Raw genomic sequence first — 26,253 nt, 5'->3', positions numbered from 1 at the left:
GTAGGAGACAATTACTTTCCGGCGGTGACCAAATCATCATTGGTCGACGAATCCGCTTCCTCCTCCAGGCTGTCGGCAGCATCCGTTCCACATAGTCGTACAAGTAGCTCATTTTGTGCTACCGTTTGATTGGACTTAGCTACTATTCAACTACCGATTCACAACCGATCCGCGCGAAGAACGTGACTTTTCGACCTGCCCGATCGCGGCGAGAACTTCAACTGCCATCCCGGCTGATCTTGGTGCAAATTCTTATACCGTTCCAACCTACATCATCTACCTAATGCACCACCGACCGCGTTCACGGAGATGATCGATCCAGCATCCCGCCAACCCCTTTCAACTTCATCATCGTTCGTGGTAGGAGCGACTAATGCCCACCTCCACCTCGTCTAAAGCCGGTCGATCGTCGCTCAGCTGCTTTGGTTACACGTTTTATGAATGAAACAATCGGCATTAACATGTCTAAAGGGTCTAACTCGTTTTGTAAACAAACATTGTTTCTGTCGCTGTAGGGTCTATCTCGATCCACCCACTCATCTGGGGGCCGTTATCAGAAAGAGCGAAGATGGATCTTTCTGATAACGGCCCCCAGGTGCGTGGGTGGATTGAGATAGACCCTACAGCGACAGAAACAATGTTTGTTTACAAAACGAGTTAGACCCTTTAGACATGTTGATGCCGCAATGATCGAAGACGGCGCGCGCGCGCATTCTACGCTCGAACCGTTACTATAGTGGACACGTGGGTGAAGTAGGAGCGCCAATTCCGTGAGAAGCTGTGCGAGAGGATGAATGGCGGCGATTCACCGGACTCCAAACAAATCATCATTCATCCACTTGAGCCCGGCACTTTGGTGAACAGACGACGAAACCTGATTGATGTCGTCACGCATTCCACTTTTGGTCGGCGGCGGTCGGCGTTGCCTTTCAGTGCGTCATACTTTCGCGCACGCGAACCGACCGGCCCCCCTCGAGGGTCATCAACGAATACAAAACAGAATGGAAAATAAACGAGAGATGATGTCATATGTGGTCGTTTTTTATTTAGACACAATGCTTCAGGGGAAACCCCAAACGATACAATTGAAGATAAATGGTTATCATGTAAAAACGAGGCCTTCTTTTAGCGAACGCCCAGCGTTTAGTTCCGAAGTGTCCTCCCTAACATCGAAGGAGACAAATCCGTCCACGTCGTTCAATTCGTCGGCGTTGAATTTGGCGGCAATCTGTGCGCTGCCCGGTAGATGAGGTGTCATTCGAAATTTGATGACCGCCGTTTCGCCGGCTTCGATGTAATCGTGCGGAATTTCGACTGGCTGCCACACGCCGGAGCATTCGAATCGGAACACACCGCTAGTCAATGGGATGGGCATCGGATTCTCGAGAGTTGCCGTAATGTAGAGTGGCGCTCCGATGCTGGGTTCGTTGTCCAAGTTAATCTTGATGTCGGGTTTACGAACGCGGTAATCGTCTTGTGCGAAGTATTCGTAGTTTGTACCTTGAACACTGGCTGAGCACATGATTTTGAAGTAGGCCTGATCCAGTACGTTACTGTAGTACTCCTCGAAATCTACGTGCAGTTCTATAGAGGATGTCGAGCTGGGTTGCACTTCAACCTCGAACGGTATCGCCTTTAGGGGTGTCCTCAGCTTTCCAGTGTAGAGAACGGTGTCCACGTGTACCATTCCTTCAATTGGGTAGGGCGTATCTTCCGAATTATTCTTGATATTCAAAATAATCGTAAACGGTTCCCCGATTTTCACGTCGTTACGGATTTCCACATCAAAATCAATGTCATGGAATTCTTCGTTTGTGTAGATTCTAGCGAAGGGACTGCTCGCTTGTTTCAACGCCTTCATCATCGTGATCCTTTCATCGCAGGACTTCTCTTCAAATTTGTACGACTCGGTGATGTCCTCACGTTCCCATGATCCCACTGCTTTGGTACTGATGAACTGACCAATCTTCGTAGGATCCTTTTTAACGAGCTTCAATGGCTGACCAGGTCCTCTATACCTCCAATAGATCTCATCGGCATTCACCTCAGCAAATACAAAATCACAATCGTAATGTACGTTGACATCACCACGTTTAACAGCCTTCACCGGTGCTGGTCCAAGCTTGAACATCCCATCGGACAGCTCCTGTGGTGTCGCATCAACCGCCTGCCATCCATCGTACAGCTCATCGGACCTCTCGCCCAAATCAGGCCTTTGCATCCACATTTCGTTCCATACGTGGAAGTTCCACGTAGAATCCGAACTGAACTCACTAAGATGATTGTTGCTCTCACCGATGTAGTAATCGATCGTTAACGAAGCTTCTGAGTCGTGTGCTGAATTGAAATTGGACACCACTCGACAAGGAATTCCTAGGGCGCGTGAGACTGCAATAAAACGCTCATTAATATAATGGAAATGATAAAACGCATTTAGTGAGGTAATTACTTGTTGCTAACACTCCGGAGAACACCCAACACTGTCCGTACCGAACGGATGTTCCCGTTTCGTAATACTGCTGCAGAATTTCCACCGAGCCAACCCACTTGGTAGGAGGTGTTCCATCTGGAAACTCCTTGCTCCATCTTCCCATCAGAGCTCCATTGTCATCATTACTATTCACAGCGGCTGACAGAGCTCGTGCCACTCGGATCGGATTGCCACGGTACGTAGCGCTCACCCGTCCAACCGTTGATAACAACAAGAAACTACACTCCAGAATATCCCTTTCAAACTGTCCAAGCTTCCAAACGGTTGGATGAAAACTGCGGTTACAACCTCGCCAGATCATTGTCGTATCGCTGAGCACGTATTCTTCACGCAGTGTTTCGTCTAAAACAGTTAGATATGATATTCTGACAACAATTTGTTTAACTCAGTCTACAAACCTTCCAGATATACGTAGTCATGTTCACACCACGGGTTGAACAGCAAATAGAAATCCACGGAAACGTTCGCGTTGATCACCTGATCAGTTCCAGCCATCTTGGTGTCAATGGCCAAATTCCATTTAGATACCGAAGCCTTTGCCGAAGGCCTAATGCTCACCGTAAGCACTTCGTCCTCCGCCGACTCCAACACAGCCCTCCAATCCGATTCATCTTCATCCACTCCATCATCTTCCTTCTGCAACGGCAAGTGAACCACAGTGCCATGCCCGTGGCTCACCCTCTCCCCATTCATCGGATGCACTGATAACATGAACGAAATCACATCCTTTTCCTCATCAAACGGTCTGTCACAGTAGATCTTCAATCGGAATGGCTGACCTCTACGAACCACCAGCACCGGATTCCCTGTATCCATTTTGTGGCGGTTCATCAACTCAAACCTGCTGGTCCTGTGGCTCTCCCCATTCTCGTCCAGACAAGGGTTCACACCATTGATACCTAATGGCATGTCCTCCGCTTCACCAAGCACTGTAATTCAAACAAATAACCGATACACGATCCATACAAAAATCAAATATTATACCACTTAACAACGACACTCACTATTGACGCCCTGGGGCCACATCATCCACGGGGATAAGCCACCTTCCATATTTGCTAACAACACTCTATGCGGATCGTAAACGAACTCAAACCACTTCACCACACCGCCAGCCGGTTAAGTTATTAAGATTCTTCTGAATAATATTAATATTCGCACGTTGTACAACTGCACACACTGGAGGAGAGGCGTCCGGCACTAGCAAATTTCACGGTCGAACTGATCGTTCGTTCAGTTTGGAATGAACGTTTTATAATGTCGTAGTCGAAATGAAGACATCGCCAGTTCGTACGCGCTTTGGACTGATTTATTTCAGCGTCTTCGTGGGATTACTCATCAATCAGCGCAGGAGCAGATGCGACGCAACGCAAACGGCGAGGTGTGGCGTGGTACTGTTTCGCGCGCGTTCATCCCTTTTGGCGTTGACACGGAGCGGAGTTGAACTGGTTGATAATTTTCCCCCGGGAGATTTATTGCTCTCGCAGGCAAATTATCGGATGATCTATGATGTACATGATATGTAGGCTGGTTAGCTGTTTGTTCTCGGATTCATCAGCAACTGATTGTTTTAATATCTCACTTGGACTGTTGTTGATAGCAGCACGGAGATCGCAATATTGATTTCCGTTTTGATCGAGCATCCTTGCAGGTGAGTATTTTTACCAACTTTACTGGATGTGATGCATCAGTTACTACCGTTGATTTTCATGAAAAAATCTTTCATTAGCCAGGAATCGAATGCTTGGTTCATTTGTGAAACACCCCATGCGTACAAACATTTATCACATTTAAAATAAGGCATAATCAACAATAGTACGCCACCATACTCGGTTTGGGGATGCCGCTCTCCATCTTCGGCCACGCACAATGCTCGCCAGACCAACCGGATCAGTAGCGAACATCAACTTTGCAAGGTTGTTGTACGGCGTCTACCACCTTCTGGGTGCAGGGTTCGAGCGATACTGTCGTATGCCGCCTTGAAGTCGATATCCAGGTGATGCGTTGAGACCAGGTATTCACGCCATTTCAGGAGGATTTGCCGTACGGTGAAAATCTGGTCCGTTGTCGACCGACCGTCGATGAAGCCGGTTTGGCAACTATGTACGAGCTTACTAGTTTTAGGTGACTGATGACGGAGATGTAAGCGGCATTCAACATGGTAATCGCTCTGAAGTTCACACATTCAAAATGGTTGCCTTTCTTGTGAATGGGACAGATTGCCCCTTCCAGGAGAACAGGAACTCTGATAGCTGATTGGTTTTTCAAATCCTGGCTATCAACTGGTGCTGACAGGTTGCCCCCTTTTCTGGGATTGACTGCGAGTGCGATACCATCCTTACCAAATACAGAAATTTTCTCAAAATGATGGTTATCATCTGGAAAATGTCACCCTTCCAAGCAACCAAAAGTTCGGATTCCACTTGAAGAGCGAACTCAGAATTTCAAGTTTTTAGCGAATAATTCGGGATGTTTCCGAGGATAGGGACGACATGGATAGGCCGTTTTCGATGGTTGAATTCTCACTTGCTCTTCTTTCATGTAACAATTCCGCTCCAGGAATGGATCGAATTAAGTTCAACTTGCTTAAAAACCTCCCCGACGTCGCTAAGAGGCGCTTGTTGAACTTGTTCAATCAGTTTCTGGATAACAACATCATTCCGGATGATTGGAGGCAAGTGAGAGTGATAGCTATTCAAAAACCCGGGAAACCCGCGTCGGATCATAATTCGTACCGTCCAATCGCGATGTTGTCTTGTCTACGGAAGTTGTTAGAGAAGATGATTCTCTTTCGACTGGACAAATGGGTTGAATCGAATGGCATGTTGTCTGATACACAATTTGGTTTCCGCAGAGGCAAAGGAACGAACGACTGTCTTGCGTTGCTTACTTCAGAAATTCAGCTTGCCTTTGCTCAAAAGCAGCAAATGGGCTCAGTGTTTTTGGATATTAAGGGAGCTTTTGATTCAGTTTGTGTCGATGTTCTCTCCAACAAACCACGCGGAAGTGGCCTTTCACCAATTTTGAACAACTTTTTGTATAATTTGCTGTTTGAGAAGCAGATGAGTTTTACTCATGGCGACTTGACAGTTTCACGAATTAGCTACATGGGTCTCCCCCAGGGTTCATGTCTAAGCCCCCTTCTTTACAATTTTTATGTTAGAGACATAGATGATTGTCTCATGGAAAATTGCACGTTAAGACAGCTTGCGGATGACTGTGTTGTTTCTATAACGGGATCAATAGCAGTCGATCTGCAAGGACCACTACAGGATACTTTGGACAATTTGTCTACTTGGGCTATCAAGCTGGGTATCGAATTCTCTCCGGAGAAAACTGAGATGGTTGTCTTTTCTAAAAAAACACAAACCGGCAAAGTTTCCGCTCCATCTGATGGGTAAGACAATCACTCATAGCATGTCTTCTCAATATCTCGGCGTCTGGTTCGACTCCAAATGCACCTGGGGGAAGCACATTGTGTATGTGATACAGAAATGCCAAAAGCGAATCAACTTTATGCGAACTATTACCGGAACATGGTGGGGAGCACATCCGGAAGATCTGATCAGGCTGTACCAAACAACCATTCTATCGGTTTTAGAATACGGTAGCTTCTGTTTTCAATCCGCGGCGAAAACACACTTGCTGAAGCTTCAACGGGTTCAGTACCGTTGTCTTCGGATCACGTTAGGTTGCATGAACTCAACTCACACTATGAGTTTAGAGGTACTCGCTGGTGTACAGCCTCTGACAGACCGCTTTGCGGAGTTATCGTTCCGGTTCCTCATCCGATGCGAGGTTGTGAATCCATTGGTCATAGAAAATTTCGAAAAGCTGCTCGAACAGAACCCTCAAACTCGTTTTATGAGTGTGTACTACTGGTACATGACGCTTGAGGTAAGCCCATCTCCGGTTAACACAAATCGTGACAACTTCTCAAACTTCGACAGTTGCTCTGTAGATCTTGATCTGTCCATGAAGGATGAGATCACCGGAATACCAGAATCTTTTCGTTCCGTGTGTATTCCACAAATTTTTGCAAGTAAGCTCGGGCATGTTAGCGGGGACAGACAGTTCTTCACAGACGGTTCGAAAACCGATGATTCGAGTGGTTTCGGTGTCTACAACGAATTTCATAGCGCCACCTACATGCTTCAAAAGCCATGTTCGGTATACATTGCTGAGCTAGCGGCTATATACTACACCTTAGAGTACATTCGCACTCTTCCACCTGAGCACTACTTCATTTTTACCGACAGTCTAAGCTCTCTGGAGGCTGTTCAGTCAATGAAACCGATGAAGCACTCAGTGTACTTCCTGAATGGAATACGCCAAGTCTTGAGTGCTTTGTCCAAACGCTCATACATCATCACCATAGCTTGGGTCCCTTCACATTGCTCAATTCCGGGCAATGAGAAAGCGGACTCTCTGGCTAAGGTGGGCGCTAGCGGAGGCGATATCTACGAGCGTCAAATCGCCTTCGACGAATTTTTTGCATTGGCCCGTCAGGAGACCTTCATCAGCTGGCAACACAAATGGAGAGATGGAGAGATGGGTAGATGGTTGCACTCCATCATACCACAGGTGTCGAAGAAGCCATGGTTCAAAGGGTTGGATTTAGGCCGCGATTTCATTCGTGTAATGTGTCGGCTGATGTCCAACCACTATTTGTTGAATGCACATACCTTCCGTATTGGGCTCTCAGAAAGCAATCTGTGTGTCTGTAGCGTAGCTTACCAGGATATCGAACATGTCGTGTGGGGATGCAATGAGTATCGTGAGGTCAGATCTGAGCTGCATGAAATTCTCCGGGTCCGAGGAAAACAACAGAAACCCGTTAGAGAAGTGTTGGCAGAACTTGATTTGGAATACATGAACCTGATTTACCAGTTTTTGAAACGTGTTGATGTCAGAGTTTGATGTAGTACGTTCCTTGTTTTCGTTGTCCGCCTTTTGGTTTTGTTGTTCGCCCCTGTCTGTCGTCACCCCCCTCCCGTTTGTCCTCTTCTTGTCGTTTTCTACCGATAAAGTCCTTTCTTTTTGGTTCCCTTACAGATATGGACAATTTGTCCCATCAATGTTTTAGTATAAGTTAGCATATAATTTAGTTTTAAACCCATAAATCCCTCCTTCCCAATTTTATTTTTTTTTTCTCAATCCTTAACCTCGATACAGCCGCGAGTTCTTCGGCTTCCCAAACTAACATAGCTTAAGGCAGTAATAAATTGTAAAAGACGCCGTCCACAAATTACGTAACGCTCTAGGGGGAGGGGGGAGTATGGCCGAGCGTTACGGTCCATACAAAAAATTTTGGGTTTTCATACAAAAACGCGTTACAGAGGGGGGAGGGGGGGTCTAAAAATCTCGATTTTGGCGTTACGTAATAAATGGATGCTGCCAAATGTAAAATGTAAAATCATTGTAAAAAACAAAAGATTTCGGCTCAGTTATGCTCATGTGGCGCCTGAGCCTTCCAAATAAACGAATAAGTAAAAAAAAAATTCAAGTTTGGTTCAATTCCGGTTTCGTTGAACTGGGTTCTCCAAAAAGTTACTCATGTATTGTTTATGAACTTGGAAGTACACGTACAAACTATTGATTTCTCTTGAAAAGATATTAATGACGAAAAAAGGTTCAGAAAAAACTTACTTTGAACATTGGGACAGAGTTTAATCAAATTTTATCCGAACTCATGTTGAACCATTGCGTGCCTTTAAAGCTCAAATATAGTTCGAATAGACATATAAAAACAACTTGAAATTTCGAACTTGTTTCGAACTTGTATTAAACTTACTACTCAAAGTTCGGATAAATATTAACCGTACCAAAAATGAACTTTACATGAACTTCGGATACAGCGGAGCTCGGGAGAAGCGTGAACCAAATGAAACTGAAAATGTCAAACTGTGTAAGTTCACAAGAAGTTCCACAAAAACTTCTTCCGAACTTTCGGCTTTCAAAAATTTGTTTCGCAGATTATTTCAAGTTCAGAGAAAGTTCACACGCGAACCTGATTGAGCATAAATCAATGATATCAGCACATTGAGTAAAATACCTCAGTGCTTAACAACCCAAACGTGGAGTAGTGATTAGGCGCTGGCTTTCAACGTGGAGAACCCGAGTTGGAGTCTGTCTCAGTAAATTAAAAACATCAGAAATGTTTTTCAAGGTATTAGTTAATTTGGATTCCACATATGCTAAGGGGTCGTCCATAAATAACGTAGCTTTTTGGGGGGACGGGGGGTGTTTGTGATTTTGTAACGAAGTGTGACGATAGGGGGGTAGCGGTTTACGATATGCCACGTACACAGATAAAAATAATGACATTTACACGTCATGTAAACTTAATTTTGGTAATGTAAACTTAGGGTTATGATGGTTTACATGATATATCATGTAAATTTACGTTATATGTCATGTAAAAACTCAGAGTTATGCTGAATTACATGACATATAATGGAAGTTTACATGATCTTTCATGAATTTTACATGATATGTCATGTAAACTTCTGTGATATCCCACGCTCCAATTATGTGCATCATATGTCATAGAATTTTACACTCTTTTTTCGATCTGTGTAGCTTTCTACTAAGCCTATTGAAAAAAGTATTTCGTAATTAATACAATTTTTACTTGCATTAAGTATAAGTAAATCGAAGAAAAAATATATAGCATGATTTCTCTTTCCATTCACATTAATGTAAATAACAAATAATGGACATAAATGCCGGCTTACTTTCATAATACATGCAGTTATCGGACGAAACAACTGTATCTGAGAAAATGATTTGAAATCCTGCTTAAAGAATAATGTATAGTGTACGCAGAAAAATTTCAATATCGCTCAGATGCTTGTCACGAACAATAGTTTGTTGCTTGCTATAAGGCACTGCACACTGCTAATGATGCAAAGGAAAAAAAAAGGTTTTGGCATTATGGCATTATTCGAGGAGTTTCTTATATAGTTATTCTACAGGACTTCCTCGAAGAATCCTACAACAATTTCTAAAGGAGCTCCGCTAGCAGCTTTGTAAGGCATTTCTCATGGTGTTCTTTATAGGTTTGCTCAACAGGAGAAGGATAACATTTCCACAGGAAATCTCACTGGGAATTCGAAGAAAAAAAAAATCCGAAAACATTTCAAATGGATTTGGAGGAATCCCTGAAGAATTTCAGAAGGAAGTCTTGGACGAATCTTGAAAAGAAATCATAGACAAATTCCGAAAGAAATCCCGTAAGGAGTTCCTGGAGCAATTCTAGATGGAGCTTTTGGAGAAATATTGAATAAACTCCTGGAAGAATCTCAGAAGTAGCTATTTGTAGAGTCTCAGAAGGAGCTCCTGGTTCAATTTCTGCAAAAAACACGTATGACATTTTTGATGGAATCCCGGAAGGAATTTCTTAAGGAATCCTGATTTTTTGGGGCATCCCGGAAGATGTGTGGAGCCTCGTAGTCGTGCGGTTAGGGTCACCAAGCTCATAATCGCACCATGCTATGGGGTGAGGGTTCGATTCCCGCTCCGGGCGTTGAAACTTTTCGTAAGAATAGTTTCTTCCCCGTTTCCACTGGTGCATATTCGTCCTTTGTCTAGTGTTAAGTTTAAACAGTCTGTACAGCCCGAAGCAACGTCTTCAGTCCGTGTCTTTTAAGATATCTAGATAGAACTCCTGGTGAAATCTAAGAAAGCAAATCCAGGAGGAATTCCAAAAGGAACTATGGGAGAAAGGACTCCTAGCGGAATTCTAAGAGATCCTAGAGGAATACTGGAAGGAGTGAACGGAGGGATACCGGAAAAAAATCCTGGATGAATCCTAGAAGGAAGTTTTCGAGGAATCCCAGAAGAAACACACAGAAGAATCCAGGAAGGAATTCTTGAAGGAATCCGAAAAAGAATTCCTGGAAGAATACCATTAGAATCTCCTGAAGGGTTTTGAAAGAATGTCGGAAAAAATTCTTACAAAAATCTCGGAATGAATATCTGATTGAATTCCGGAAGGAATTCCTGAAAAAAACCCAGAAGGATCTTCTGGAGGAATTTAGGAAGAACCTTCTTTAGGAAACCCAGAAATTCCGGCTAAAATCCTTGAACAGATGTTCGAAGAAACTGCTGGTGGAAGAGAGAAAAAAACCTTAAAAGAACTCCTGAAGGAAACCATGGATAAACTCAAAAAAACCCTTAGAAAATAAAACCCCCGGAGAAATCTCAGAAGGATCATTTGGTGGAAACTAAGAAGAAATTCCGGAAGGAATTCTTGGAGGGACCTCTGAAGGAAGTGTTGGAGAAATTGAAAAGGAAGGAATTTGAAAAAAAAAAAATGCTACGTCATTTATAGGGGGTATCCGAATTTGTAATGAAATGCTACGTCATTCATGGACGCCCCCTAATGCCTCTCAATAAAACAATATTTTTGAGGACTAAGTGCTTTTTTTCATTTTAACGAACCTTATTTTTAAGCTGAATAGCGTTCCTTTTAGCGACACAAGTGTACTTTTTGTGAACTCAAGTTCGGTTAATTACTTAAAAGTAAGCTTATTGGACCCTATTCTTCTTCCTTCGAATATCTGATTAAGCCCAAACATGCTGTTTTATCCGAACTTTTGGTTGCTTGGTATCAGCTTCCCCCAGCGTGGGAGTTGGATTAGTTCCATCCTAGTTGATCTGATCTGCTCGCCATTCAAGAGTACATTGAAGTGCCGCTTCCACCTTCCACCTCACGTCCATCCGTCAAGAGGCTTTTGTCCTTATCTTTTCAGATTTTAGCTAGCGGCACGAACCCGTTGCAGGATGCGTTGTTTCTTCAGAACGACACAGCAGTTCCATTTCCTCACACTCTGCTTGTTTCAGGCAGCGCGTTTTCTCTAGAAAGAGGTGGGTTAGCTTTTTCCACGTTCTGCCGCGTGCCATGCTGCAGCATTACCACCCGCGCTACTTTCTTCTCCAAACCCGCACTGCACATTATTCGTAGACTCATTTTGCATTTTATTTTTCCGAATATTAGCTTCAGATTTCGACATGAAATGATACAGCTGTTTGATAACATGTTTTGTTATCAGAGCTATTTTATCGAACGAAATAAATAGTAAAAACTACATTACCGACATCATTAGCAATTGAAAGAAGAAGTTTCTTATAACTTATTACCCACGGTTTCAGATATTGCGTCCAGCAGGTCTCAAACCCTTATCGAGTAATTGACAGTCACAGGCACTGGGACGAGAGCGATGCATCTCCCGTGTGGAATCTACTTTTAGATTCAAGGTTCACCAAGCGCTCTGTTATGGTCAGTGATGGAAAATGATGAAGATTGCAGCTGAGCAGACACAAACCAAAACAAACAAACTCGTGAACAACAGGGGCCCGAGAATACTCGCACTTCTTTATTCGTGAGTAAACGAAGCTGGCAAGCACTCGCATGTGATTCGAGAAGCTTTGTGAGTTTTTTTGCATTTTGACGAAAAACGCATTTTAACGACTGACAGTGCTGCTTTTCAGGAACAATGAAGCATAAAGCATTAGTTTATGTTGGATAATCACTTGATTTGCTATAATAACCACAACAAAATGCACTTCCCGCACCTCCACTAGTTCTTCACGAATAAAAGCTAATGAGTGTTTCTGTTTTTGTTTTGCTTCTTACTCACGAAGCAGGCGGGTGCGAATAAACTCACACACTGTTTACTCTCGGAATCGTGAGTAAGCCTTGTGTTGGTTTTACACTAGCGAATTGCTTCATGAGGAGAGTAATTCCATCACTGGTACTGTCATGGTAAAAAACAGAGCTCAAGGATTCCAAATTTCAAGCGCCCGCTATACTGATACGTCCTCATGGAAATGACTTTCAAATTGTGTCTAATTAAGAATTAATCTGGGGTAGCCCCTGCATGAGCTATTTTTCCCCGAGAATAACTGTAGACTGTATTCCTTGACATGCACTTTTTTAGAATTTTCTCAACGATTATCTGCAGGGATTTTACCGAAAATTCCTTTACGAATGATTTCAGTAGTTATAAAATATATTTCTATTTTTTTTTTATAGAAAGAAGCTTCTCGCAGAATTTCCTTTTTTGGTTCAAGTACTACTCAAAAACAAAGAAAAACTGTATTGCTCATCGCATTTGTACCTCCGAGGGGCCTTCACAACCGCCCGGGCCCCGGGCCACCACAATTCTTAATCCAGGCCTGATTGGATGTGAATGTATTTCTTCAAACATTATTGAAGAATGTCAATTTCTTGATTTTTGCTTTGGCTGACCAAGCCATGTGGGAAATTACACTGTTGAAAATGCTTTGACATCCATGTGCACAACAGAACATGTGCTCGATGAACAAATTGAGATTTGAAATTATGAAAAGAAATCCACGTACTCCGGTGAGACTCGAACTCACGACTCCCAATTCGCTAGACGGGCGCTTCTATTCCTTCAAGCTACGGAGTCACTCGACTATCTCCGTCGCCAGCAGGCCTAGAACTGAACTCGATTCCACAATCGCACATGGTTATCTTCTTTTCACAATCCAAACCCCCTTCGGATGGGATTAGATGAACATCTAACACATTGTCTGTTGTGCACATGTATGTCAAAGCGCTTTGACATACATGTGCACAACAGACAATGTGTTAGATGTTCATCTAATCCCATCCGAAGGGGGTTTGGATTGTGAAAAGAAGATAACCATGTGCGATTGTGGAATCGAGTTCAGTTCTAGGCCTGCTGGCGACGGAGATAGTCGAGTGACTCCGTAGCTTGAAGGAATAGAAGCGCCCGTCTAGCGAATTGGGAGTCGTGAGTTCGAGTCTCACCGGAGTACGTGGATTTCTTTTCATAATTTCAAATCTCAATTTGTTCATCGAGCACATGTTCTGTTGTGCACATGGATGTCAAAGCATTTTCAACAGTATTATTGAAGAAATTCGTCATCGAATATTAACAGAATGTTATGCACGAGTTTTTCTTCGAAATATCCTTCAAAATTTTCTTCACTCCAGGAGTGTTTTTTACGGAGATTCGAAGATTATTTTATAAGTTTCTTCAAGATTTTGAAGTTTAGAATTTTTTTCAGGAACTCTTTGAAAATGGTTGTTGGAATTTCTCAAGAGATTCCTTCAGGTATTACTTCAACGGTTCATACCTTAATTTGTGAATTCCTCTTGAAAATACTCTAGAAAATGCTTCTGAAAGTTCCTCGAGATATTTTTCCAGGAATTCCTTACGATTTATTAAAAACATTCGTCATGGATTCTTTCAGAAAATTTTACGGAGATGCTTCAGGAATTTCTTCAAAGATTCTCTCAACCATTATTGCTGAAATTACTCTAGAATATATTCTTTGGCATATTTCTAGAAATTTTTCAATATTTTTTTCTATTAATACCTGTGAAGGTTGCCCTATTCTTCCAGGAATTCTATCAAAGATTTATTAGAAAATCTTTTTTTTAAAGTTTTTTTTTTCTTTCTGCAGGATTCGCCAGACAATGCTGCAAATCTCTTTAGAACTTACCTTTAAAAATCTTCTAAGAATTCAGAAAACCCTCCAACCCTCTTCAAGTATTCCAACAGTAGCTTGTCTTCAATTTTGCAAGGATTTCTACAGAAATTTTTTAAAGATTCCTTTGAAATATTCTCAACGAGTCGAGTAAAGTACGACGGACCTTACAGCTGAGGTCGAAATTCGTATCTGTTAAAGGATGCCAATACTTAGTGGAATTAAAAGGAACAACAGTATTCAACCCGATTTTCTTTTACTTATTGGTATTCCACTAAGACGTCCAGGTTCATCATCACCAGGAATTCATCCAGAAATTTCTTAAGCAGAATTACTTCCAGAAATTCTCTACAAGTTTCTCATGTTTTTTTTTCTAGGAATGAACGAGGTATTTTAGAGAGTTTCCTCAATATTCTCCCAAACATTCATTCATTCAGAAATTTTTGTAATGGAATTCCTCTTGAAAATCATCAAGATTTTTTTTCTAGGAATCTTCAAAGAGATTTCCTTGGAAAATCCTCCAGGATTGCTTTCAAGAATTATTTTTATTACATTACATTCTGAAAATATCTTTAGAAAAATATCGGTAATGTTTCCGAAGGAATATCTGTGGGATTTTCAAAGCAATTACTACTATACGAATTTCCGAAAAATTAAATGTAAGCCTTTTCCTTAAATTCCTAAAGAAAACTTTAAAATTCAAAAGAAGTATTTTAATACTTTTTTTGAAGGAATTTTTCTTGGGGGAACTTGGGGGAATCCTAGGAACAATAATCTGTGGCCATGTTTCCGAAGGAATTCTTGGGGAAATATTTCGGGAAAAAAAATCGGGAATTTTTAAAAGAATTCCTGTAGAAATACCTAGGAAATATTTCTGAATTATTCCCTTCAAAAATCCTTGGAGAAATTCTAAGAATTGTCCTTAAGGGGTTATACTTGTTGAGATCGAGCACAAAATCGATTTTTTTATTCTTCTATCTAAAAGTATGGGCTTTTAAGAATGCTGTGTCAAATTTTCATAGAGATCCAAGCAGTACAAGCACTATATCTTTGCTTTGCACCTCGCTCCCTTATGGGCGGGTAGTGCAAACTTGAAACTTTAAACGCGATTATCTCGGAATATGTTTTTCCAAAAACGTCGATGCGGTGACTACGATTGCGGAAACAGTTCTCAACAAATTTCAACCAAATTGTTTTTGAGTGTTCGCTATTTATTGGTAGTGTCCTTGAACGATCAACATTTTTCAAAAAAAAATCATTTCAGTGTTAGGATTTTTTTTTCATACACTTTTGCATGAAAAAAGTGATTTTTTTGGAAAAAAAATCATTCCCGTTTGAAAGCTAAAAACGAAACGTTTTTGAGTATTCTGATCGTTCAAGGACACGACACATAAACAGCGAACACTCAAAAAAAAAATTGGTTGAAATCGGTTGAGAACTGTTCCCGCAATCGTAGTCACCGCATCGACGTTTTTGGAAAAAACATATTCCGAGATAATCGCATTTAAAGTTTCAAGTTTGCAATACGCGCCCATAAGGGAGCGAGGCGCAAAACGCTATATCTTTATTTGTAATGCTTGGATTTCTATGAAAATTTGACACAGCATTCTTAAGAACCCATACTTAAAGATAAAATAATTTAAAAAATCGATTTTGTGCTCGCCCTCAACATATATAACCCCTTAAAGAAAATGCCAAGGAAATGCAAGAACTATATTTAGGAAATACTTAAATACTCTGAAGGAATTCCTGCCTGAACCACTGAATGTGGTAATGCAAGAGTCTCTGGAGGAATTCCTGCATGATTTTTTGGATAAATCCTTGAAAGAATTCATGGACATAATCCTGCGGGAATTTCCAATACAATCCATAGAACAATTCCTTAACAAATCTAAGGAGGACTTCTTGAATTGCTGAAGGGATTTCTAGAAAAAACTTGCTAATGAAACCTCGGATTTTTAAAAGAACCCCTGTTAGAAATTCCTAAGGAGTATTTGGAGAAATTTCCGATCTAAACGAATCCCTAGAAGAATTTCTAAAGTAATCTCTGGTGGATTTTCAAAAGGAGACAATAGATATCTTAAAAAAGTAAAAAATAAAAAAAAAGTAAATATTAAACAGTAAGCTTCACTTATGCGGGTGCAAAAATGAAAAAAAAACATTGTATTTGTAATTAGAAGTGAGCACGCATGCTAACAAAAAGAACGGAATTAACCGGCGCCATAATAGCTAGTTTTATAATATGATAAATTTGGGAGCGTGATATTACTAATGGCACTCAGACACTACCTACACTCAGCGAAGTAAACTACCGAAATTCATTAAAATACCTTATGAAATTTAACCATAACTGTAAAATATGGATGCCATAAGAATACCTTATGAAAATTGGACATGCTTATTATGACCTAATTACATCAGATAAACTTATGAAAAGAGCAGAAAAATCGTAAAATGATGCAGACTGGAATCGATCCATGAGCTTCAAGATCACTGAGCCGTGCCCAACTCACGCGGCTATCGACGCTTGTAAATATCGTATTGCTAAATGTATAAAAGCCAAACCGTGAGTCGATTCTGCGTCATAAACCGACCTTATGAAATTCCTTCTAGTCGTAATGAATTGTTAAAAGGCCATTTCATAAGTTTGATGTTACGATAATCTTAGGTTTATTTGCCTGAGTGTAGAAAAATGAAGAAAATAAAAAAGAACAGGGATTTGGGACGCTAGAAATGTCATGGTGAAAGAATGTTTGAAAAATATTGGAACGGGAATTTAAACTGGCTAAATACCGAAAAAACGCCCTAATACGCACGGCACGTTCTAATGCGCATATCAATTGGGGTGTTCAAGTTCTCCATACAAATTTCGGTCATAAACTGTGAAGTGCCGTTCCAATATTTATCAAAAATTATTTCCCTAGGACATTTCTAAAGTCCCAAGCCCCTGTTCTTTTTTTTCTCATCGAGCAGCGTTATTCACAAAGGTAATTTTTCTGAAATTTATAAGGGCGGAAAATATCTAAAAATCACATGAGGTTTTCCTACATATGACAGAGCATAAGAAAAATTTCCAATGGCATACAAGAGGTTTTTCAACACAGTAGGGAAGATCAAAAACAAATAGAAAGCAATTTTTTGTAATATTTTCGATAGCAGGAGGACAATACAGTCGGAATCGCTAAAGATTCCAATTAATCATCATTTTTTTCTCTTATCTGAAATAAAAATAAATCGAGTGACTCCATACAACTTGTTGCATACAAGTTAGATTGCAATTTGCACTGGCTGCCATCTTTCTCGCAAGATAAGTCAAACAGTCGAATCAGTCTCTGAAGTCGTACCTATCAAAACAAAAACAACGAAATTATATTTCAAATTCTAAGCATATATTTTGATATTAATGGAAAACAGGAGCTCTGAACAATCACTATTGTGAATATCTTGTAATGAATCCAAGCATTCATCATACCTTCGAACTGTGAAATTGCTGTTTATTTTATCAAGTGAAAAATTCTCGGTTTGAAACTTTGTTTATTTCTTTTTTTCAAAATTCATTCATAAACAGTGAAGTTCTGGTTTTAGGATCAACATCATTCTCAATCATTTTTTCACATGGCGCGAAAAGCAAAAACCAAAAAACCATCCGACGACAGCTCCATGACAAAGCCTTCAACAAAATCTAGCCCCTGTCGCCCCCTTCGACTGGAGAAGCTACGCCAATATCAAGCCGATCGTATCATTGCGGAAACTCCGGAGCAGCGTGCCCTTCGTTTGGACAATCTCAGAAAATATCAACGCAAAAGAATCAGAGAGGAATTGCCCACCGAGCGGGAGGAACGCCTTCAGAAGCTGCGCGAAAGTCAAAAGCGACGCCTGGAAAACGAAACGCCGGAGGAACGCGAGAAACGCTTGGCCAGATTGCGAGCAAACGCCCTCAAACGAAGGGGTCCTTCGACGAAGCGTAGAAAGAAGAAAGCAAAACAGAGTGTTGGTGAAGGCGATGAAAATCAAGCTACAACCAAAACAAAACAGACTAAATCAGATTTAAAAATTAAAATTAAGTTCACAAAACCTGCAAAATAAGCCAAATATGGCGTAGATAAGTAGAAAAAGAAGCTGTATGCGGTTGAGTATTTTATAAAGTCCTGGCGCTCACTTTAAGCTTCTGCCAATTCCATCAAAAGGTGGTCAAAACTAGCAAGACTCAAGTCAAAATAATGCAGATAACAAATGTTTTTCAGAACGTCTAAAGATGAAAAGAGAAACTGAAGATTGATGATTGATCGAATATACTTATCATCGACTTCCGATTTAGCTGATTTTTGGATATGCGTGGGGCATTGTGAAATTATAATTAGTGGTAAAATGGGAGAGAAAGATTTTCAGAAGACTTACTGGATATGTTAAAATATAAAGTTAATATGTAGCCTATTTTTCATTTTCTTTTAAAATTATAAGTTAACAACATAATAACATCAAAATTGTCGGAAATGATTTTTCTAAATACATATATTTTGGCATCATGTGTGTATTCATACCTGTTTATTATGATCTATGCTCCGCATAAATTGACATGTCGAACAAGGTCTATGCGGCGAAATTGATTTTCGAGCTTCGGAAACAACATATATCCTGGAATTATTCCATGTATTTAGAAACACCATCAAGAAATCTCGTGGATGCTACTGGTGATTTTTGTTCTTTGGGGTTTGCGGCCGTACAGTTTTCGATGTGCAGACAAAACGACATATACAGGGGGTGGCCAATATGTTTGGAATAGGCAAGTCTTTTTTTCTCTTACGAAAAAAGTTCAACAAGCTGTAATTTTTCATAGAGTGCATCGAAAATTCTCAAATTTTGACTGTTTGTCAGCCTATAATACATATTAGTGTAGGTCATCGGAACCGTTTTCTCAGATCAAAGCTTTTTTGGTTTCGTTTCGGGTTCTGAGTATCTGTGCAAAATTTGAGCACGATCGGTTGCGTCTACACTTTGCGCATTGCAATTGAAATTTGTATGGGATTTTGTATGGGAAAACATACTTTTTTGCATTTTAGCCATAAGTTGAAAAAGTTTGTCTGAAACTTTTTAACCGATACTATAAAATGATAGCCTAGGATGTTGTGAAAATCTTTGTTGAAGACCGCAAAGCGATCCGATGCTTGTGAAAAAAGTTATAACCCACGAACCGCCAAGCAATGCGAACGCTATAACTTTTTTCATAAGCATCAGATCACTTCGCGGTCTTCGACAAAGTTTTTCAGGACACTCTAGGCTATGTTTTCACTTTAACGGTTACACGGTTTTAGAAAAAATCGAGCTTGTTATGAGAGAAATGCAAAAAAGTGTGTTTTCCCATGTAAAACCCCAAACAAACACACTTGGGTCCTGAAATTGGATCACAAAAGCTTCGATCTGATGGGATACCATTGAATTTTCCATTTTTCCATATAAACGATGACCCACTCTAATACATATGTGCATTATTTGTACAAATTTGAGCTCGACTGGTTAATCTTTCACTAAGCTATAACCTTTCCCGTAAATCACTATTTTGTAGACAGCTAATTTTTGAACTGTCATATCTTCGAAACAAATGAACCAAATTTGGCGAAATTTTGAGCATTCATTAACAATATATTGTTACTTGATACGACGTAATAAAATATGATATTTTTCACGATACTGGTTTGAAATTTTTACCCATATAGAGGAAAATGAGTCAAATTTACAACACCATACAAAAATACTAAATGTGTTCTTCCTTTAAACCGAATAGGATCTAATAAATATTATCAAGATATGTTGAGAACAGAAGTAGACAGTCTTGGATATCACAAATAAAATGTACTGACATTTATGTAAAAAATTAACATTTTTTCAGAGAAATATCTAAAAAGTGTCAATCTATCACAACTTTTTTCAACGTTCAAAAAGTACCTATGTTTTAAAGACTTAGCAAGCATTAATATATTGTTGATAAACGTTCAAAATTCCATTTGATTCAGTTCACTAGTTTCTCAGATATGGCTTTTTTAACTATCGTACAAATTGTTACGAAGGTTCTCAGAATTTGATGATTTTTTTATTCATAGATAGGATTCATATACAGGGTGTTAGGTTCCTGAGTGCAAACTTTTTAAAGGGTGATAGTGGACCATAAATGGTGAAAACAATTGTTCTGCGCATATGGTCAAATCTCAACCGTTACTTAGTTATTGAACTTTCAATGTTTTTGACTATTATTGCGTTAACTGGCTATAACTTGAAAATTGTCAACCTTATCGCAGTTTTTTTTTACCCTTATTCGAAAAATTATTGAATTTTCTATCATATGGCATCTTTGAATCGATTGGTTTAGTTAAATAACAAAGTTTTCTAGAGCAAATAGCTCAAAATAAGTGTGTTTTAATGTGTTTTTGTCAATTATCTTTGAAAAATGCGTAATAAAATAAAATTCTTTCTTAGGCAAAGTTGTGACCTCTGTTTCAATCTACAATTCGCTCTTTGACATCAAACTTCTTTCTCTTATCGTTTTCTTGCAATTTTGATTTAAATATCGCATTTCAGATCATAATTTTGCAACTATCAAGGTAAGCACTTTTTTGCGATAAGGTTGACCATTTTAAGGATATAGCCAGTTAAGGCAATAATAGTCAATAACATGAGCTGAGCTTGAGCTTGCTTGATTGACCGCCCGTAGGTGCTATTCCAGTATCGCCAGACCAGCTACACTCACACAAGGAACCAATGAGATATCTGCCGGGGACTAGCAGGCATCTTCTGTGTGTGAGCGTTGGTGATCTTCTATTTTTAGGCGACAATGGCACCTGCCACGTCAGGTTGCAGGTCAATGTGGGGAAGGGTAAGGAAGTGATGATTGCAATCGTTTGTATCCACATCTGACCGAATATACCTCTGCGCCAGCACAAATTCATGCAAATGTCGGAGTGTTGGTGGGACTTGGTTGGCAAAAGGTTCACACATTGGTGCGTGGATACCCGGGTAAGGTGATAGAATTTAATGTTTTTATTATTTTGAAGACGTGCGGCACAGTTCGCTTGATTGCATAACTTGTAGGCGTTTTCTAATAGGATTGAGACACTGTGCTGTGAAAGTTTTGGAAGGAAGGGAACAAGGATGGGAACACTCACTTGGAAAGAGTAACACTCACTTGCAGTTTTCTCAACACAGAAGCGTGCAATCGAGAAACGATGTATGGACGACTTTTACCTTGTGATTTCGTCTAAAACTTTGCCGAATAGAGTAGGGGTCGCACATGAATCCCAAAGTCGTGATAGAGCTGTGAAAGCGACTCTCCACGAGATGAGTGTAATTTACATTCACCTCGTGGAGAGTTGCCTTCGCAGCTCCCTCACGACTTCGGTATACGTGTGCGACCCCTACTCTATTCGGCAAAGTTTTAGACGAAGTCATAAGGTAAAAGTCGTCTTATACATCGTTTCTTGATTGCACGCTTCTGAGCTGAGAAAACTGCAAGTGAATGTAACTCGTTGCAAGTGAGTGTTCCCATCCCTGGAAGGGAAATGGCTTTTTCAACCCGTTTCGGTTCTAGCGATGACTATGGATATGTGTATGTAGAGAGCAGAGATAAAGTATATAGAAAGATACAAAGTAGGAGGAAAGGGGCGGGCCTGGGATTGAACCCAGGATCTTCTGCATATAAGTCTGAAGCGGTAGCCACTAGACCACCAAGCAATAATAGTGAATAACATGGAAAGATCAATAACTACGTAACGGTTGAGATTTGACCATATGCGTAGAACTTTTTTTTCACCATTTATGGTCCTCTATCACCCTTTAAAAAGTTTGCACTCACGAACCTAACACCCTGTGATCAAAAACTAAATTGAAAAAAAAACAGGGTCGCCCAATAGAACTTCCCAAGGAACAATCCCTCATTTTACTAACGTCGCAACGATAATTTTATTCGACATTATATTGAACAACAATTTAACAATATGCAATCACAGCTTGTTTTTTTTTTTTTTTTTTTTTTTTTAACTAGTTCGTTTATTTATGGCTCAATCGCGTGCAACGCTTTACGGAGCCGAGATTCATTTTTTTGTATTCTATTACATACAACGTTATTGCTTTCTTATGTCAAGGTTAGTACTGGGAGGAGGCCAGGGTACTCGTGGCTGCTCGAGGTTAGCGGGTCACATAATTTTTAAGGAAAGGCATGGTCAGGATAAGGTTTCAGGGTTTGCAGTAGCACATCCGGGAGGTATAATGGCTTTTGGCGTCGCCTCTGGTGTTGGCATGGGCTTGTCACGGATTCTCATCTGCCGGATGGCCAGGAACATAACACAAAAGGACAAAACACAGAGAAAAAAAACTGAAGCGAAAAAAAAACAGGGTCGCCCAATAGAACTTCCCAAGGAACAATCCCTCATTTTACTAACGTCGCAACGATAATTTTATTCGACATTATATTGAACAACAATTTAACAATATGCAATCACAGCTTGTAATTAGGCGTTATTGAAGCAAAACTGGAGAATTTATTAAGGAATATTCTCGGCTAGCGCGACACTTGCTTTACTATATGTAGAGACCTTAGTTATATCAGCACCTTATTAAACTTGTATTCAGCTATAATGAGCTATTGAAAACAAAAATAAATGTATATGCAGATACAATTTTGCTGAACCAGTTTCCAGTTTATTCTCATCTAAACATATTTATAACCCACCAATTTTTCTAAAACTTTCCTCAATTTGGGATTTGAACTCGCGATCTCCCAATCGTCCGTCAAATGCCTCACCGTCTACGCCATCCTGGAATTGGGAAAAGGGTCGCTCAGAGCGAAACATCTTCTCAAAGCAGTGAAACATTATCACACATTAGGATTTATGGAAGGTTGGAAAAGTTCTTGATAAAAAAAATGGTTAACGCTACAAACTTTGAAATTGCTACGAAAATTAGCATACGTTTTTTTTTGCATCAGTGTGCAACAAATGTCAACTTACATTTAACACTGAAAAACTGCTTCATTACCAGCATTTGAGCTTGTTGTTCAATTGATCACCGGTGATAATCGAACACATAAATCAGAAATTCGTTTATGTTGCCTCCTATTAAACCATTATTGAACTTAGCCATAAAAGCTGAAGTAATATAAATCAAAAGCATTTGTTCGACTTATATAAAGAACAATAATCAGCTACTGGAAATCAGTTGTTTAACATGCAGACAAAAGTTCTTATTCAGCTAACATTTAAGCTTACATACCCAAATCGAACTAACAAAAATTGATGACGTTTGTTAAGCTTATACTTAAATTGCTGTTCGCGTAAGTGCCGATAATTCTATTGTGGCTTATTTACAATGTAAATAACATCATTTCGGCATAATATTCCCACATAGGTTTTTATTCAACTAAGATTTTTTTAAACAAGCAATAATACAGCATGCATGCTTATTTATGACTTCGAATTGTTACTTGGGTTTGTGGACCTCCAAATTCCTTCGGTGGACCATTACATACCTTTACAGACCTGCACAAGCACCGGTTATGCATGTAGATTTTGGAAGATCTGTACCATCAATACTTCTTTTACTTGTTGGATGGGGGTATAGCGAAAGCATTCATAGAACATCAGTTTCGCTTGTAGAAATTGTTGTACATTTTGTTCAGTTTTTGGACGACCTAGAACATTCATGGAACACAAAATAATATCCCATAATCATGCTCATTATGATGCAGGAATGTTCAAAACACATGCCTTAACAAAACTAACATCAATAGATTACAATCACTTGTACTTGTACATCAAAACTACTTTTACAGATGCAATAGGCCTGAATTCCAAGGAATTTGGAGAGGCGTGCATGACCTGTTAAACATTTCCTTCATATATTTTAGACAACAACCCTAGGAATAGGTGCAAAAGATTATGAAATTTAAGCGAAAATATTTTGGCCACCTGCTTGGAGTCGCCCCATAGTGCAATGGTGGGAAGATCTCTTTGAAAAGTTTCAAGAATATGTGCAAAAATGATCCTTACTTTGAACTGTTTTGAAAAAAGCTATACATAGAAACTTAGAGTTTTAAACTGAATTCGGAAGACCTAAAGGTAGCTTCAGATTCCATACATTTGGTATACCCACGAAATTGGGCACCTCTGATCAAATCTGCACACATCTGCATTGAACTCATGTTTTATCTATTATCTCATCAACCTCACTACAAGTTTTATATCGTACATTAATATCACAAAACTATGACGATTCTGGGTACACGATAATGCTTCTAATAAGAAGCTTGGTTTCTTGCAATGCTGCATCACAGGAAACACCTCATAATCCTGGCCATACTAAATGAATCCAACCAACAGAAATGTAGTGTATCTAAGATTTCTCCGATAATTTTCCCCTAAGATTCCTCAAACGATTACTCCAGAAATCCAGAAAAGGAGGATTAACCCTCCATGTGCATTAGAGATTTTTTTTTACCTAAATTGTACACTACGTCAGCGAGCTGTTCTTAACGTGATGCATTAGGATGGTTAAAATCTCAGACAGTTCCCCAACCCAAGTAGTAATTTGTAGCGTTTTCTGAACGAGTTATTGAACGAATTTCAGGAGAGATACTAGATGAATCTCTGGAAATTTCTGGAATAATCTTTAAAGGTTTTCTGTAGAAATCTCTCGAGTAGTCCTTATAGTTCTTACAATCGTAAATCGTGAAACGATTGTAAGAACTATAAGTGTTATGTCTCGTCTCACGTTGCGCGTATTGTGAATGTTGTTACTGTTTTTATGTTGGCACGAATCACGAAAATTTGATAGCTCTGGAGTAATCCTTGAATAAAGCTATGGAGAAGTTTCTGGAGCGATCTCTGGAGGAATTCTGAATAAAACTCGAAAGAAATTCCTTCATACATTCTAGGAGAAAAGCCTATAGCGACTACTGGAAATACGCTTTACGGAATTCCTGAGAAAGCTTTCAAGAAACCTCTGGAGAAAGATTGAAAAAAAAAATCTAGAAAAACTCTGTGAGATTCCTCGGGTGAAACTATGGAATAAATCCTGAAAAATTCTCTGGAGGATTCTTAAGACTAATTTCAGGATGCTTCTCTGAGAAGAATCTGTTGTGAAATTGCTTAAGCGGTCTGGTCCTGGATGTATTATTCTTGAAATAGTTTCAGCAGCAATGTATTAACGAAATCCTGGAATAATTCCTGCACAAATTTCAGACTCGATTCATAGAGAGCAGAATAATTAGAGTGATCACTCTAAGAACTCTTGGAGAAACACCCAGAAGGACTTTAAAATAATTCCTAGACAAATTTCTGAACCATTACCTAGAGCAAACTTTCAAGAAGATCATTGAGAAACTCCAAAACGGAAATACAGTTAAGTTTTTGGAGAAATCTCCAAGTAGTTAATAGAAGGATATGCGGAGGATTTCCTACTGCCTCTATAATGGAACTTTGGAAAAATTCTGGGAGGAATCTGTAGGGCAGCTTCAATTATTGACGTAGCTTTTTTGGCAGATTTTTTACACGCCTTTTCCCCCTCGTAGCTTATTTTCCCATATATATACACAGATAATAATAATGAGATTTACACGTCATGTAAAATTCATTTTAGTCATGTAAACTTAGTGTTTTGAGGGTTTACATGATATATCATGTACATTTGTGTTATATGTCATGTAAAAACTCAGAGTCATGCGGAATTACATGACATATAATGGAAGTTTACATGATATTTTATGACTTTTACATGATTTGTCATGTAAACTTCTGTGATATCCCATGCTCCAAACATGTGCATCATATGTCACAGAATTTTACACTCTTTATTTCGATCTGTGTAATACATAGTTTGTAGTATAATCAGGTACTACCCCCTCCGCCTAAAATGCTACGTCATTTATGAACGATCCCTTAAGGAAATTGTAGAGCAATCTCAGAAAAAAGTCTTAGAGAATCCATTTAATGGAAGAAAATGTTCACATATCATACAAAAATATTTTTTGTTTTATTTGTTGATTCTAGATTTTGATCCCTTTTTATGCTCGATTTTTAAATATACAGATATATAAAGCAGATTTTTGTCTTTGAACAGTTTTGTGTAATTATATTCACCATATGAATTGTGAGATCGTTCCATATGCAGCAGATTTACACTCCTCTTATCTTTGTACAATTGTATGTAATTACATCTATCGTATGAATAGACGTATATTGTGAGCTCGTTCCATATTATTATTAATATTATTATTATTAAAACTAAATCTA

At 39.5% G+C, this 26,253-nt stretch overlaps 2 protein-coding genes across 4 annotated transcripts in view; both read right to left on the bottom strand.

Moving 5' to 3' along the window:
* Nucleotides 1-26,253, bottom strand: part of LOC109430162 (annulin) — an 81,973-nt gene that overhangs the window by 39,763 nt on the left and 15,957 nt on the right. Inside the window, exon 1 of one of the 3 annotated variants that reach the window (XM_019706205.3) lies at nucleotides 16-397. The exons of the other annotated variants lie outside the window; for them this stretch is intronic. Within the exon in view, the coding sequence (XP_019561750.3) occupies nucleotides 16-112 (97 nt within the window). The 5' untranslated portion in view covers nucleotides 113-397. Of the gene's footprint in view, nucleotides 1-15; nucleotides 398-26,253 lie in introns of those variants that run through there. 3 annotated transcript variants of the gene reach the window in all.
* On the bottom strand, nucleotides 1,026-4,167 carry LOC109430163 (annulin-like). Its single transcript, XM_019706206.3, has 4 exons — nucleotides 3,496-4,167; nucleotides 2,890-3,420; nucleotides 2,450-2,833; nucleotides 1,026-2,388 (listed from the first exon to the last, which is right to left on the bottom strand). The coding sequence occupies exons 1-4, from the start codon at nucleotides 3,542-3,544 to the stop codon at nucleotides 1,103-1,105; spliced, it is 2,250 nt and encodes a 749-aa protein (XP_019561751.2). The 5' UTR covers nucleotides 3,545-4,167; the 3' UTR covers nucleotides 1,026-1,102.

This window comes from Aedes albopictus, chromosome 2, assembly GCF_035046485.1.
Source record: "Aedes albopictus strain Foshan chromosome 2, AalbF5, whole genome shotgun sequence".
Lineage (NCBI taxonomy): Eukaryota > Metazoa > Arthropoda > Insecta > Diptera > Culicidae > Aedes > Aedes albopictus.
The sequence above is the reverse complement of the archived record's forward strand: the minus strand, read 5'-3'. Positions and strand labels throughout refer to the sequence as shown.